The sequence below is a fragment of the Aphelocoma coerulescens genome, chromosome 3, assembly GCF_041296385.1.
Source record: "Aphelocoma coerulescens isolate FSJ_1873_10779 chromosome 3, UR_Acoe_1.0, whole genome shotgun sequence".
Taxonomy (NCBI): Eukaryota; Metazoa; Chordata; class Aves; order Passeriformes; family Corvidae; genus Aphelocoma; species Aphelocoma coerulescens.
In genome coordinates this window covers 79,304,722-79,321,050 of record NC_091016.1, presented here as the reverse complement: position 1 = coordinate 79,321,050, position 16,329 = coordinate 79,304,722, and the positions used below count along the sequence as shown (strand labels likewise).

At 43.7% G+C, this 16,329-nt stretch overlaps 1 protein-coding gene across 6 annotated transcripts in view; it reads right to left on the bottom strand.

The window, feature by feature from the left end:
- Positions 1–16,329, bottom strand: part of SESN1 (sestrin 1) — a 76,752-nt gene that overhangs the window by 3,283 nt on the left and 57,140 nt on the right. For 3 of the 6 annotated variants that reach the window (XM_069011004.1, XM_069011006.1, XM_069011007.1), the window contains exons 2-7: positions 6,220–6,285; positions 5,140–5,340; positions 3,978–4,160; positions 2,578–2,820; positions 1,167–1,314; positions 222–334 (exon numbers count right to left, since the gene is read on the bottom strand). In XM_069011004.1, the coding sequence (XP_068867105.1) occupies positions 222–334; positions 1,167–1,314; positions 2,578–2,820; positions 3,978–4,160; positions 5,140–5,340; positions 6,220–6,285 (954 nt within the window). Of the gene's footprint in view, positions 1–221; positions 335–1,166; positions 1,315–2,577; positions 2,821–3,977; positions 4,161–5,139; positions 5,341–5,813; positions 5,913–6,219; positions 6,286–11,672; positions 11,787–13,711; positions 13,806–16,329 lie in introns of those variants that run through there. The other 3 variants (XM_069011005.1, XM_069011009.1, XM_069011008.1) reach the window with 3 other exon arrangements.

The window sequence follows — 16,329 nt, the reverse complement described above, 5'->3', positions numbered from 1 at the left end:
TAAAAATGCAGAATGGAGCATTTCAGAAATGAACTTGTGACAACCCAGAGCTTTAATGCAGTAATAGATCCCAGGGCAGATAATCCACTGGGGGGTGGGGGTTGTTCATTTGCTGGCTTTAAGCCTCACTCACAGGGCAGTGAGGGCACAGCCATTTCCAGGTTTGGTATCTGGCACAATGAACAGGTTGTTCCCTAAGCTCCCAGCCCCCAGCCTTTTACCTGAACACGAAAGGTGGGCACATGCATTCCATGTCTGGAGAAGTCTTTGTAACCATAGCTGGTATCCTCAAAGTGACGAGACACATCTCGTGTTGCTGCAGATTCTTCATCTTCTGTTAATGTCAAACAGAATTTCACACAATTTTGGTAAGAACAAATTGGAGGTGTATGAGCAGAACTCCTGCACAAGAATGGGTCTCTGTGCTTTTTAAGGAAACACATTTTCACTGGACTACCTGTATTAAGATTCTCTAGTACAGCTCTGTGACTGCAGCTATGGTGTTCAGAGGCAACTCCATGAAAAACACTCAGGTTTTTTCTTACAGACAAACATATTTTTCTCCCTTCTGCTGTGCTGCAGTCTTCACCCTATCCCCTGAATGCAGGGGACATTTTCCCCCTAACTCAAGAGGTCTGTAAAAATGTCAGGGGAAAAACCTGCTTTGGAATAGAGAGCTTATTAAAAAAGAGACTTCTGAGACTTCCATGCCAAGTTTGTTTTAGAAGAAATTGTATTGAAGAGCCCGTGACAACCCTAAACTTACAAGAGATTAAGTATTGTCTCTCAGTCATCTGAAAAGTAATGTTTCATACACCTAAATAGCAAAGCATGTCAAGTATCTTGGTTTTACAGCATCTTGCAAGATGCTTAAGTCACTTGTGAAATTTCTAAAACTCTCAAGAGAGAGATTCCATTTCTTCTGGAGATTTCTATTAAACACAATATTGGTCAGAGAGTGCTTGTGAGCAGCCACAAATCTTGGCACTACTTGGCTTTTAAGTGTTCCTGGAAGAAAACAAGGCATCCCTAATCTTGCTTCCTTCAAAGAAATGGTAATGTTTGTGAGAGAGCTAATAGCACTTCTTTCCCCTTTTGCAGTAGTATTTCTTCAAATAATTTGGGAAAGTCTTAATAAATACATATACAGACCACATCTGCACTACCTGAAGAACACACGAACATGCTTTCTCTCTTCTCTCTTTCAAAACGCGTGGCCATCTCTTCTTGGCTAGCTTCCTCTTCATCTCTGCACTCCTGCAGCTGCTTCATTTTCTCCATAAGAGCTTCAACTTCACAGACAGACTCTGTAGACTAAAAAGAAGAGAAAGACATTTCATTTTCATGCAACAGGAACTGACAAGGATGGCAGAAATGGCCAAGCCAGAAAGTTTAAACACAACTTAAGTCCTTTACATCTTTAAATACAGATTTTTCAAGGAACACAGTTTTTGAAAGAAACCTGTACTGACCCAATGGCTTACATTTAGTCATCATCTTTTCTCAATTAGATCCCTGGTATTTTTAGCATGATTTAAAAATCACAGCATTTTGGAACAAGTTGTTCTCACACTAAAATTAGTTTCTCTTAGTCTAAATGTTCAGCAACTGAAAAACAAGGAGCTGTAACAGAAATTCTGATAGAGGAAGTAACCACAATTTACCACGCAACTGTATTTTTCCCCTCCTCTGCTCACAGAGAAGAAACATTGAAGGAAAAAGGAAGAGTGAGTGTAAATGCAGATTTAATGAAGCCTCAAAAGAAAGCCTGTGCAAGATAATAGTCTTTCACAAGAGCTGTTTTAACACCACAAGACAGTATTAATTCAGTAATCGGTCTTGTAAAACTTCATCAGCACGAAGGAAAGTAAAATTATCTTTAATTGATACAGTTTTGCCCCTTTCCTCCCTGCCTTTTGCAGTTTCCTCCTTCAGAGAGCCAGCAAGCTCCATCAAACAAATTTAAATGCCACCCACACCACTGCAGTAAAATCTCGAAGGCAAGGATCCTGCAGTGGGAACACCCTCATGGCTGTTCTTAAACCAACACTTAGTTCACATCATGCTTTTCACCAAGGGAAAACAAGTCCAGATCACCATAACTGCTGCAGGCAGGAGAGAGTGTTTTTTATAGACAGGCACAAAGTTGTGAATGATCTGTTAAGAATCATCTGTTGTGTGATGCATCACAAACACCTCAAGGCAAAAAAGTCAGAGCTTGGAATCAAAGGAAGAGCCAACTTTCCACTGCACCCTTGAAAAAAGCATTCCTGGCCACTGCTGCTCAGGACACATATCATGAACTAGCTGAGGCTGGGACTCATCTCAGTTCACCTTTATGAATGACAGGCAGAAAAAACAAATAGAGATTGTGCCTGTTTCTCCCTTTGGTAGCTTTCCCCAGCTTATCAGTATCATTTCAGCTCCTCCTAAATGCACTTTTTCAATACCCACATCTGGATTAGGCTTGTCAATCCCACTCTGAATGAATGAAAAGAAACAGGCACCCTCCACATACTAAGTTTACAAAGAAATGACTGCATCTGAAAGAGATCGATTGTTCAGACAGACACTTACTGGAATACTCCCAGCTGGGCTGGCATGGATTTCATCCACCCCATGGTAACCATTTGTAATATCACATATGCAATAGTTACTGACGGAGGGGGGCCTGAAGGTGTGACCCCCTTCACAGTCGATCTCTGGGCTGATCCCACAGCCAAACGTGAAGGAAGCAAGGGAGTGGTAGTGTGTAAGGAGGACGACTGCATGGATCAGCTCTGCCAGGGACCAGCTGTTCTCTTCAGTCTTCAAAAGTTGCTTTAAAAATAACACAAGACAAAAATATGAAAGTAATTCACTTGACCCACCTTAATGCAGTTTATCAACACATTTCTTTGCCAGGTAAAATTATTTTTCCAACATCCAAATGTGCTTCCTAACTTTCTGCTGCCATTAGTGTGCTCAGTGACCTGTTACCAGGTGACCTGCCAGACACAGACTTGCGTGGTTAAGCCACAAAGGAGGCAGCTTCTCTCCCCTCTCTGTCCCTAAGCAATTGAGTAAGTTGGGGTTTCTCTTTTGCACCATGTGGTTTCTATCGAGGCCAGACTGACTTGCATTGAAATTTCACACCTCTGACGAAGATGCAACCACAACTGTTCCATGTTTGTTCAAACAGTTTTTACAGTATCAGAAAACTCAGGCAACTCCTTGCAGATCAACTGTGTAAAAACCTGGCACCAGGCTCCCTCCATCTTGTCCCTGTGGATGGAATGCTCTAGATTTGACAAGAAGCTTTAAACCCCAACTTCCCCTTCAGGCAGGAAAGTGTGGGAGGTTTGGGGCCTTCTGGCAGAGCATGTGCCCTCCCCCACAGCACAGCATCCTGTCTCCCAGCTGGACCTGCCACCACCTCTCACCAGGCGAGGCAGCACCGAGGGAAGTCCCAGTACCCACGTGCTCCTCGCTAGGAGCGCAGAGGAGAGCAGAAGGGGTGAAAGAAGCAGCCCCTTGGTGGTTTGTTGGTGCTGCAGTCTTGGCTGTCCTGTACCACCATCGCTCCCCTGGGCAGCTCTGCCAGCCTGCTCCCTCCATCCCAGCCTGAAAACTCAGCATTTGAACTGGCAGCAAGCCATACAAAAATGTGATGGCTAGTGATCTGCCTGACCTCTGGCAGCATCTCAGAAACTGAAAGCACACAGCTTGAGGAGGGAGGTGCACACCTGAGCACATTGTCATCGCACCAACAGAATTCCAACATGACACGGAAATTTCAGTACGTTGTAAATTAAACTTGTCACTCATTTAAGAGCAGTTATGATCCTGTTAGTTTTACAAGGGCACAAGTGATACTGTATCATGCAGTGAAGTAGCACTGAAATTAAAGTCATTACCACAGAACATCTTTCACCCAAGAAGCTGAGATTGCTTTACTGAAAAAAGGGGACATTCACATTACTGCATGAAAGACCTACCTCGATATGTTCCTTGGTGATAAGCCAGGGTCGGTGAGCCAACATTTTGTTCAGTTCTCCTAAATTTTGCAGTTTTTGAGGTGCATTTTCCAGACCATTCAACCATTTAGGGTCTCCACCGACATGAAGGAAGTCATTCACATGGAGGTTAACAAGGTAAGAGCACTGATGTCGTGCTGCAGCCTAGAAAGGAAAACAATGTGATACAGAAAACAATTACAGAAAGTTAGTACTTTATGACAAATACCGTAAGTCATCATTTCCTCAAAACACCCAAGAATATGACTTGCACTGATCAAAGACTCAAGTAAATAAACATTTCTGAGATTAACACATCAGCTTGTTCTGATTATTGTTCTCACAACATAAATATCCCTTGTTCATACATATATAAATATGTATGAACACATATGAATACATAAATATCCCTTGTTCATTATGCTGGCTACAGGTGCAACATGCCTATACCCAGGGAGAAGTACAGGCATGGAATTATTACATGTCCTGAAGCAAGTAATCCATACTGCCTCATACTCCCCAGGGGGGAAGAAGCTGTCTCTAACTGCATCTTTACCAGCAACAATCGAAAGCAGGTTTTAAATTGCATATGGCAAGAGAGACTACAGGCAGCTTCTCAGCAAAGAAAGCCCAGTATCATTTACTTGAACACTAATACTTTCTGCATCAAATTAAGACACAGCCCAAAACTTTAATTCAACTTCAGCAAGCAAAGATCACTGAACTGGCAGATTAAAAATTAGAAATCAACCACTTTTGGCAGAAAATTGGCTTAGAATTTACATATTCAGAAATGCATGATGGGACCAACTATTGAGTTGGAGGGAGATGTATGTGACAGGACACACACACGGAAACAAATTTTCTTGAGACACAGTTTCTGAGATACTAAGGAAGCCAATAACAATTGTCTCATTTCTATAGCAGGTTTTCCCCCTTTTTCTCACAGTCCTACTGAATCTACGAACGTGAAGTGCTAATCTTCTGAAGCCATCTGTAAAGCAGACACCAACAAACATACTCTGCTCTTCCCTTAGCTGCTGGTGAAATGCCTTTCCACCTAGAAACTGCAAAGCACAGCAATAGCTGCTCTCAGACAGGGCCCGAGGCGCTGCCAGCGTGGCTGTTTCTGCCTGGTGCGTACCATTATCCCGATGTAGTGCCGGTAATGGAGCGGGAGAGGACCATCCATTTGCAGGAGATAGTGCTGAGTTTTTAGAAAGCTTTCGAGATACTGCGGGTGGAAAACCATCACCAAGGTGACATTGTCCAGCCGGCCCAGCGTGGCAAAAGACTCTGCAAACAGCGTGTGCATCGTGGCGTCCTCCTTTCCCACCTGAATTGTCTGATTGAAGAGGAAGAGCAATGAGCAATATTGTCCAAGTACCACCAATAAAATAGCAAATAAATATATTACCACAGCACCCAGAGGCCCCAAGTGAAAGGAATTATATTATAAATCTATTAATGGCATTAAATCAGTGCACATGAGGCACATTAAATCCCTGTAATACCTCTCATTTAGGAGATCACAAGTGGTTATGTCAGTAAAAGGAGATTTTTGGCTTTAGTCTCTCTAATACAACACTGACTTCTCATTTTTAACTCTCACCTTCACTTTTCTTGAATACCCCAGGTTGATCATAGTTTATTATAATTAAAAGCTAATTGAATCATCACTTTTACTAAGGGAAAAAGAGGGAAAGAAGTAAAAGGCTAGCTAAGATGACAAGAGAGAAAAAAAAGGAAATTGAAAAAGACTCTAAAATTCCTAGAAAACCACAGGCATAACTTTTTCTCTGCTCCAAATTCTCTTACCAGATGCTCAGGCGAGAAGCACCAGAAATGCTCATCCACAGCACTCTGAAGCTTCTCAGATTCTGCAGAGTGCTAGAGGCAGCTCAAGAAAAAGCAATCCCAGAGCAGAGGGGCAGGTACCTTGTGGACCAGTAGGAAATTACATCCGGATGTTCACAAGGAAACAGTATTGGGTTTCTCTCATGCTAGATAGCAGCATGGGAGGGGTCATAACTATTACAAAGCTCCCCAAGGCTCTCACTGTTCTGTACACTAGAACTGTGTCCAAAGTCTCAGGACTGAATGTGATCAGGACTGAAAATGTTTTGCAGTTCAGCAGCTGTCCTGAAACCAAATGTGGGCTACTGCTAAAAGGATGTTCCTTAAAAGCGTAAAGTTCACTATGTACTTGAAAACACTACCACACCTCCTTCTCAGGGATGAATCTGCTTGGTCCGTGTCCCAGTGGTCTAGGAATTCTTATTCCAAGTTCCTAGAAAAGAAAATTACACCACCTCAGCATTTAGTTATAAACAGCTTTTTAGCTGTGGTTGCAAGAAAGAAAAGAGTTCTCCGTTCAGAGCTGGACTTATTTGGGTACTTGTGGTACTCTTACACGGGCACTTTTACTAGTACTGTTTGTACAAATGCAAATCATTTTTTTATACAAGTGCTTTATAATTAGCTGTGCTTGTTTACAGCACACTGCCCCACTCCAGCAACAAAAAGTTCAACAACAAAGGCCCTGTCAACCAAAGAAAACACACACAAATTTATATGCACACACACACACACACACAGACACACTACAGCCTGGTTCACAGAAAATTCTGCATACAGCATATTTTGGCAGGGTGTCCAGGACAAGGAGTTCCGAACATGCTGGCTGCTGTGTGGTTATGCCACTGATACAAAACGAGGCTGCTGTGTGTGTGTACATCCGCAGTTCGCCAGCACACAACACCCTGTGCATCTGTCAGGAAATGAAACAGCTGTAACCCTAATCAGATTTCTTCTTCCCAACCTCAAAGATCACTTAAACTGCTGAAAGTACCTGATCTACATTTGCATCTACTTTCTTTTCAAGATAGGATAAAAGCTATTCACATTTGCAGGGAAGGAGGGAGGGAGGAGAATTTGCTCCATCAGAACAGCAGCAGCCACGTCCTTGCACCCATTTGTGTGGATGTGTTGCCTTGCAGGTAAAGTGGAGGCTGGATACCCCTTGGCAGTTCACTACTTGCCCTCTCCTTCAGCTGGATGAAGCTTTCTGACAGGCCTGTGGCATCCTGGGCCCTTCCTGCAGCCAAGGAGCAAATACATAGAAGACTTGGGTGCATTTGTGTCCTGCCTGTTTAACACGGTTCCCTTTGGAAGGCAGAAAGCCATGTGCTCCAGGGCAGTCTCTCCATTTGGCACAGAGCAGCCCCCTGAGAAGGCACACCAGGTTCCAGGGGCAGGTACCAAAGCAGGACATGGCTTCACCTCACACCTTCACACATGCCCCCCAATCCCATTGCTTCAGAGGCTCCCTCTGCTGTGCGTGCGGCACTCACTGCAAACCAGCTCTCCTGAGGGGATTACTCCCCAGTGAGCAGCTTGGCTTCCCCAGGAAAGGTGGGAGCCCTGCCAGCTGATGGCACGGCGCTCTTATATACAGAGGGAGGCCTGGGATTAAAGCTGAGGATGGAGCTGAGTGCTAAACACTAGGCTATATAAAAACTAAAGGTTTGGGCTACTTATCTGTGCCCTCTTTCCCAGTCATCTTTTAGAACATATCCATTGCCTCTGTTGCATAGCCAAACCCAACCATTTTGTGACGATACCAACTAGGTTTAGATGAATAAATACCATGCACTGAGCCAGTTCAGGCCACACAGAGCAGAGGGGCACCTTCAGCTGGTTTAAGCCTCAAGAGCAGATGATGCCCCAAGAGCTGCCTGCCAAATGCAGTTGTTAACTTCACCACATTTTCCCCACATAGAGAAGGGCTCTTATAAACATGCAATACTGGTTGCACTCACTATTGCACTTTTTCTCTCTTTAGCTGAGGTTTCTATTTGTATGAGTTCACTGTATGAGAAGCAATTTTATTAATCAGTTACAGTTTCCTGAACTTTCCCCTAAGATTAAAACACAGCTTCAGAGAGCTGGAAACAATGAGTGCAGGCCTAAGTGGCAACTACCAAACCCTTCAGACTATGAGAGTCTCCTTAAATCCTTAAGTCAGATGCCTTCATTTCTCAAGTCCTACTTGGATAAAGTAAGATCAAAGGGCACCTCTTACTACTAGTCTTTTCACTTTTTCTCCTCAGTGTAGCTTTTTCCTGCTATGGGTCCCAACATACACAAGCAAATTTTGCCTGTCAGTCAAGCAATGCCACTTGTAGGATGGAATTTATCAGCATCTCTCTTTAAAACTCCAGCACAGCTTCTCATCTTGGCTACAGCTACACTAGAGAAACATCTTACAGCCAAACAACAGCAAGCGAAAAGAGAGATCCTTTAAATTGTAAGCAGCATTTAATTTAGCAGATGTCTGCAGTTTGCCAGATCAAGCACTCCAAGACAAATACCTTGAAGTTTAATTCTTGAACAAATATTTTTCAGTCTTTCCTTTTCCCAGAACAGTTAGAAGAAGAAAAAAAAAAACCAAACCCAGATTTAAGAACCTGAGATCAGCAGGCTGCTAATGTATTCTGCTTCACAATCTAAAATACATTACAATCAATACACTACTGTTTCTTAAAGCACGCAGAGGTCAAACTTAGGATTACACAGCACATTACTCAACTATACAAACCCTCACTGCAAAGTGACTTAAAAGGTTTTTTTAATGATTGAATAAGTTCCTTTGTTTTCCATCAGGAGAAGGACCACCCCCCTGATATCATAGCACCAGCCCAGTACTTGAGAAGCCTAGGGTCAAGGCTCTGATGTGACAGAGATGTAACAAAGATTTGTGAAGATGAGCCCCTTTCCCATCTGCAAAATGGGGGTTTCTTCCAGATGGCGCTGAGAACAGAAGCAGCTTGCCATGAGAGGTACACTTAACACCATCATGAGAGTTGGGTAAAATCTGACCCATTAGAAGCCTTTTGAAAACTTGTTCTTCAGTTACAAGCCGTGGCAGACCGTTTAAAAACTATCTTCCTCTCTTTTTTGGAAGCACCAGTTAATCAAATTCTCCTAGTACTTCAGAAATAGCCATGTGCTTCCAGCATCCCAGCATTTCAAATACTCAATAACACAGTAATAATTCTCAAAACAGTCCTAGTGAATCTTTCCTTTGTCCTGAGTGTAATTCTATGCTTCACGATATCGTTCACTAAACCTCCATCTTCCAAATACACTCAACTCAGGGAGCAACACTCTCCCTTTTCAAAGGCAAGACCTGCATCCTGAGCAGACATACCACTATATCTATCTCCTGCACCTTTCTCTTAAAGCACCATCTCACCTGAAGCACCAACAAGCACTTGGTGAAGCAGCTCTGTCTAGGACAAGCAGCAGCTGGAAAAAGCCTGTATTGCTTTTGATTATTACAAAAGTATAAGCAACTTTCATGTGATTCCCGGCCACAGAATTGCGCACCAAAGTGACCTACTTAGTGACACATTCTCTGCATCTAACTTCTCCTGGCTCCTTTCCTCCTGTTTGTCAACCTCACCACACCACTTTCATTCAGTCCAGAAACTCTGCAGCTGAATACAGCTCAAAGCTCAGCAGAAAGCCAACCACAACTGAGGCTTTAGGTGTAAATAAATAATAACAGTAACAATAATAACAATAATGATGTTGATGATGATGCATCAGAGGCACTCCATCTTCAAAGCCAGAACATAAAACTTGGGTGGCTGCAAAGCTGAGCACCAAGGGTGGAAAAGATTTCACCCTCAACACCCAGAAGCTCAAGCTAATGGACGGAGGTGGGCCTTGCTGGGTGGCAATCCACTCCACTGCACACCTTCCAGACATACCTTGACAGAGACATAAGACTTTAGCCATATAAATGCTGTATTGCTATGCTGGCAGAGACAACCTCGGAAATCACAGAAAAGCCTCCTCTTCCCCCTTATGTAACATAACTTGTATTTCTGTACAGCCACTATTATTATTTCCATGGGAACTATGCTTACCCAGGTACCTATCATTTCTCAATCTACACATCCCTCACCACTGCCATATCAGCCCAGCATCACATCTCATGGATTTAGATACTGCAAGATTCCTGTGAGGTAGGATATTATCTCCCATCTAGGAAAAAAAAATCCCAGAGAAATGGAAAAGCTACACATCTTAGAAGACTGGTGGCTTCAGCTGAGATCTCTCAAGTCACAGGTTAATGCCCTAACCATCAGACTGTGTGCCTGTTCAGAGACTTCTCAGCCAGGAAATGCTTTATGCAAATTTACACCAAGAAACAGCACTACAGAGCTGAGACAGAAAAGTTAATGAGACAAGTCTGCAAGCTTAATTATATACTTCCCAGTTACCACTCTCTCTCACCAGTCTGGCTCACTTAGCACATCCAACTCCACAAGGACAACCAGACCAAAAAGTCTGTACTGCCTGTACATACAAGCTCAGGGAAGATCACTCTAAAGCCTCAAACATGTGTAAACTCATACAACTTAGAGCTTTTCTGTATCTCACAGATGTCAATCCAGCCTAACTTTTAGGTAGCTTTTTTAAGCCTCTAGACAGGAACATTATTCCTGTCAAATTTATGTAAAAGCCTGGGATAAAAAATCGAACTGCACTTGTGTAGAAGAGGTTTGTAAATACTTAAAAGTACAACACACATTATCTGCTAGTAATAAAACATTATCCACTTTGGTTCTGAATCTCTTTAAATTGTAAATTAGAAAAAAAAAGAAGTCACAGGCTAAACAGCCACCCAGTATCAGAAATTTCACCTAGAAACACTGAAAACAGAACTAAACTACACACCAGGTCCCAGAGCCTCTGGAACAGGAACAGCTATCTAAGCTAAGCTACAGTTCTTCCTCCATTGTGTGCCTAAAATGCTTTTTCAGCTCCTTGTTGGTCTCTCACTACTGGCTCCTTGCAGCTAGAGCTCTGTCTCTTACCACAAAACCTCTCCCAAAACTCAATGCTAGTTTTGTCCCATGAATCTGGGGACTGTTACCAAACTGCTAATGTTCAGTCATACAGGATTCATGAGCTATGATCCACAATGCTCACTCAGACTGCTTCTCTGGTGTTAGCACAGTGAGCCATTTTGCTCCACTCAAGTACAGTCAGTACCACTATCAAATGCTGTATCTACCAGAAAGACTTATTTACATACTTCCTTAGGCCTTCTCTAAATGGCAAAGGGAACATTTTATCATAGACAAGCCACAGGCGAAGTAAAATTATAATTATCAATTTACTTCAGTAAACTACATTTGAATTAACTTCTTTATCTGAATCATCTATGTCCTGATTAAGCACTAAGTGCTGCTAGACTCAAACAAAGTTATATGAAAACCACACCCCATAATACAATATAAAATAATCTAATGTAAAGAACCAAAAAAGGGAAATGAGATTGAGGTGAATTTTTTGGAGGTAACATTTTCCTAGACAACTAGTCATCATTTTACATAATCTAAGTGCACTCCTGCCCAAGCTTAGGGTGAAGAAAGGCATGAGCTGTGAGTTAAAAACTCTTCAACACAATCTCCCAGTAGAATTAACTCCTCCAGCATGCCAGTGCTGAAAATTCAGCGTAGTAGAATATAATGAGCATTTGACGCATGGGCATCAAAAATACTCATTTAGGGCTTTATAAGCTTATAGGATGAAATGCCCCTAAGCACATGAGTGTCCAAGAAGGCTGTGCTGCATTTCCAAGGGAGACTTGGCACTTACCAGTTTAAGAGGCTTCATGCTGCTGCTGCTCCTTCGCTCACTGTGAACTGTCTGGTTCCTACTTCCCCTTTAAAGGCCACCGACAGCAAAACCTCACTGGTGGTGACACTGAGGCTGCAAATGGAGTTTCCTTGTTTAGGACCTTAAAAACAAGGACAGGCACAACTGGCCCCACAGGACAGGCTGTCCCCAACTAATACATACTCAGCTTAAAAGCTGTATTTTCAGTTCTGCTAAATGCAGTAGCTACTGTAGTTTCCATATCGGACAGAGAACTTTTAGGAAGGAGGGAATTAAAAACAAAGACTAGTGATTAAATATATTTCTTTTCCTACACACACAGAAATCCTGCATCTTTTCTAAACGTGGGGCTATGCAGAACTGGCCTATTTTATTTGTTTACTCAATCCTGATGTAGCTGCAATTGTTGTGGCTTTCTCAAACAAACCATGATTCCCATTAAAATGACAGAAAAAAATTATCCTAGAAATGCTCATGTACTTTAAATGTTTGCACTGGTTCCATTTGCTGGGTATGTCAGACTGTCATTCAGCTGAAGCAACAGACATGTCTCCACTTGTATGGATTTAAAGAACTGAGAACAAGGACTCCCCTTCTGTTACAAAGCACTTTGTTACACAGACCTACCACTCTTCACTGGAATTAGAGCATGGCAAATGCTGAACTGTTTCTCTTTTCATATAGAGTATGTTATTCTTATATGAATTTAAAGATGTAAATTACTTTAATTTCAATATCATTTCTCTGAATGTCTCAAAGTCCTTTGAAATACCTGATTTTAAAAACAACCCTATCTAGTTTATCCGACTTGATTCAAGACAGAAATCAAGGCAAGGGAAAATGTGCCCAAGATCACACACCTTGTTCACAACAGCAGGAATAAAAGCAAAGCCCAAACTCCTCTGTCTCCATCTCTAGGACCTCTTCTCTGGTCATTTTCTAGGACTGAGCAGGACAAGCAGGTCCAACTGCAGTGGTCTCAAGGTGCCTATGTGCTACCTACTCTTCCTCAGCATTAACAGCTCTTCCTGAAGTGGTTTTGTGACACAACTGCCTAGAGTCCACAACCCAATTTACTTTTGATATGAGCTCACTGAAACTGAGGCTGAGTTTCAATGATTAGTGCCTAGCTTTTTTTTATATGGCACTTCTGTAATGAAACAGAAAGCAGTAAAGGGCAAAGGATTTGGAATGCAACCCGGCAATTTCCCTACTGTAAACACTATTTAAATACCAATAAATTGGTGACACAGAAGGAAACAGTCTAAATGTGACAGTACTGCATTACATAGACTGTACTACTAGATTATGTCAAAGCAAAGCATATATCTATGTATATGTATCCATGAAACACTGGATTACTCTAAATCAGACAAATACAAAACAGGTTGCGCAGTACTGAGGATTTAACTACCTGCAGCAGTTCTGAGGATTTAAAAATTTCCTTTAGAAGAAGAATCTTAACGTGGTGACACTAAGGAATTTGTAAGAGGGATCCAAATCAGCAAGTTTACTCCTGCCCAAAATAATACTCGACTTGCACTTGTTTATAATTATAGCCTGCTCTTCTCCATGAGAAACACAAGAACAGCCTTACTGTTTCAAAAGGATAATCCAAACCTATGCAAGAACGACGTAAACGCCGGGCAAAAACCACCTAAGCGAGCCTGAGAACCCTGCAGAGGCACCCGGTTACCACACACACCAGCGGAACACAGCCCTTCTGGAACCAGAGGCGTCGGGGAGGACCGCGACAGCATCTGCACTGTCACCGCAGGCAGCAGCCACATATCCCGCGAACCCCGGAACGACACCCCCCGAGAGAGGAGCCCGCAGGGAAACGCCGCTGCTGCCTTCGCAGCCCCGCGGATGGTCCGCAGGGGGCTGCCCGGGCCCCCGCCCCTCCCTCCAGCAGGGATTTCTCTGGGTGATGCGCCCGGGGAGAGAGACCCCCGCCCGTGGGGAGGCTCAGCGCCGCGGGGACAAGCGGCGGGGGCACCCCGGCCACCCGCGAGTACCTGGTGCTGCCGGCCCGGCTTCGCTGCGGAGCTGGGGCCGGGCTCGCCGCTCTCGCAGCCCGCTGGGCTCTGCCCCAGCACCGCCGGGGCGGTCCCAGGCCCGGCCCGCCCGGCGCAGGGGCGGAGCTGCGGGAGTGCTGCCCCGCCGGGGCACCGGCGCTCGCCGCGACCCCACGGCTGCTCCCTAACCCTGGGAGTGCCAGCAAATGCCCCGGGCGGGGCACAAGGGGCAGTAGCCCCCGGCTCGGCAGGACAGCCTCGAGCCCCGGACCCCTCGGCTCCGTTCCGCTCTCCTCCCCGGCACAGAGACGCTCCTTGGACAATGCTTTCCGCCCCCCTCTCCTCTTCCTTATGCAAGAGTTTTTACCTTCTCTTTAAGCAACAAAGTAATTACGGCTTTTAAACCGAGAAATCGCAGGAGGTTCACATTTTGCAGATATTTGTGTGACTAAGTGCGCTGCTGCTGCAGAAATCTGGCCTCCTGCCTATTCCCAAGATCATAACAGTCCTGGGCAAACATATGTTTTGCAATCGCATCAGCAAAACACTCGGCCTTTGTTTGCAGCAGGCTGTGCTGTGCCTGCCGACCCCCCAGGGCTGTAAACTCTGCCAGATGCCTTCCATCTCCCACCTCTTTTGGTCTGGGATTTTACATCATCGATTATTTTAAAAGAAACAAGTCCCTGAGCTGGCCCACGTGATTTTTACTTTTTTTTTTTTTTTTCTTTCACAACAATATAAGATCCATAAAGTTACATTCTGTTAGATTGTTTTCCTTCAAATAATTTGAATTAAAATAAAATACGGTAGACCCCAAGAGGAGAACTTCTGTTGCAGTTTTCATGGGAGGAGGACCAGGGCAGCTCTGAACTCCTGAACTCCTGAACATACCTGGGGGAGGAAGGCTTCTGCCTGTAATTCAGGCTGTGTGGTTTTGAGCCGTACCAAGTTATCTTAACAACCAAGCAGGGAAATTCCATGACACTGAACTTTAAACTTCTGTTAAATGTAAAACTGAACGCTGCAAAATTGCTCACAGCCTGTTCCTGTTATCAAACCTTGCAGCTAAATGCAGAAAACACTGAGGACAGTGCTGTCAGGGAAACATGGCAACATGATGCAAGGCAGCAGTTCTGCACATCTCTTGATTCTTGAGCCTTAAAGGCTTCCTGTCGTCTCCACTTTTCAAATACCACCATGCCTCTCTCTAGGTCACACAATTAACTCTGGAGAACCAAGGGATACTCTACTGCTGAAGGCTTAGCAGCAGTCATAAGGTTAAATTACCTAGAGATGCCCAAGTATCACAGCTCCATCCTTATTTGGGGCCTTGGCTTGAAGCTGGTAAGTTTCTCCAGAAGAAACTGAGTGTTGTTACTACTTACTTGAACTTTATAAAATTCTCAATAGAAGCATGGAGAAAGAATAATGCAATACTGGCAAGGAAGGTTGCATTTTGTGAGCTAATAAAATAAACTAATGAAGAACAGTGTTTAATTCCCACTGCTTACTTCCTTACTTCAGCCCAAGGTATAACAAAAAGGTGGCATGGGCTGCTCTTTCAACACAGGCAAAGAACTGGCCTGCGCTCAGAAAAACTGTTGAAAAGGAGAGTAATTACCTGAAAGCAAAAATGCAAGAAGATACCTCACCATAAAAAGTCTCCCTGGATGATAGATGAATGGTCATCCCCTTCCACGAATTTGTTAACACCCTTGGAAGAAGGGTTGAGGGAGGAAGGGCAGCACTCCCTCACTTCCAAAGTGTTTTTGTCCCGCTGTGGGCATTTGTTCTGCCTGGGTATTTGTGAGGAAGCCTGTTTATATTAACAGTTGTTCCTGTACAAAGAACCTTGGCAGATACAGATTATTTTCTGGCATCATCCAAGGGAAATTCTCTCTCTTTAAACAACCAACTCAACAACAGAAGGTAGGAAATTGTATCGTATTCTTCACTTTCTCTATCAGGAGAGATGGAGACAATGACAGCATGTCAGAAAAACTGTGTACAAAGGGGAAGAGGAAGTTGCACAGCCACAGCAAACAAATAATAATGGACTTAAAAGCTCTCCCATATGGCCAGAGTACACAAGCCCTGCTCAGGCCCCAGGTATGCCTCTGCCTTAGCAGAATCCCATCACCCCAGCTTGCGGCAAGCCCTTTCTCCATCCCAGCCCTCACACAAGTATTTCCTAACTCCTCCAAACTAAAGAGCACAACAAACCTGAGCCATCTGCTCATCTATAAATCAGTACACAATTGCAGACTGAAATTATTCCTATTTGTGAGCTCATATGATCACTTACACGAGCAATTTCATGAGAGAATATGGTTTGAGACTGGTACAGAGCTCACTGGGGTATTAATGAGTGCAAACCACAGCACAGGTGGGGAACACGGGGACAGATCATGGTTTGGTTTGCATAACTGGAGTGTTCCCCTGGGGAAACACAACAGTGTGTTTGACCGTGTACTGATGCAAGTAAACAGAGATCTAGTGAAATGCTCCTATGGGAAAACACAGCAACAGATGTTTAACATGAAAATATCGATAGATACCAAGTTCCTTTCACCCAGTGCATGAGAGATACTCAAGGCAAACACCAGCTAAAGCATGGG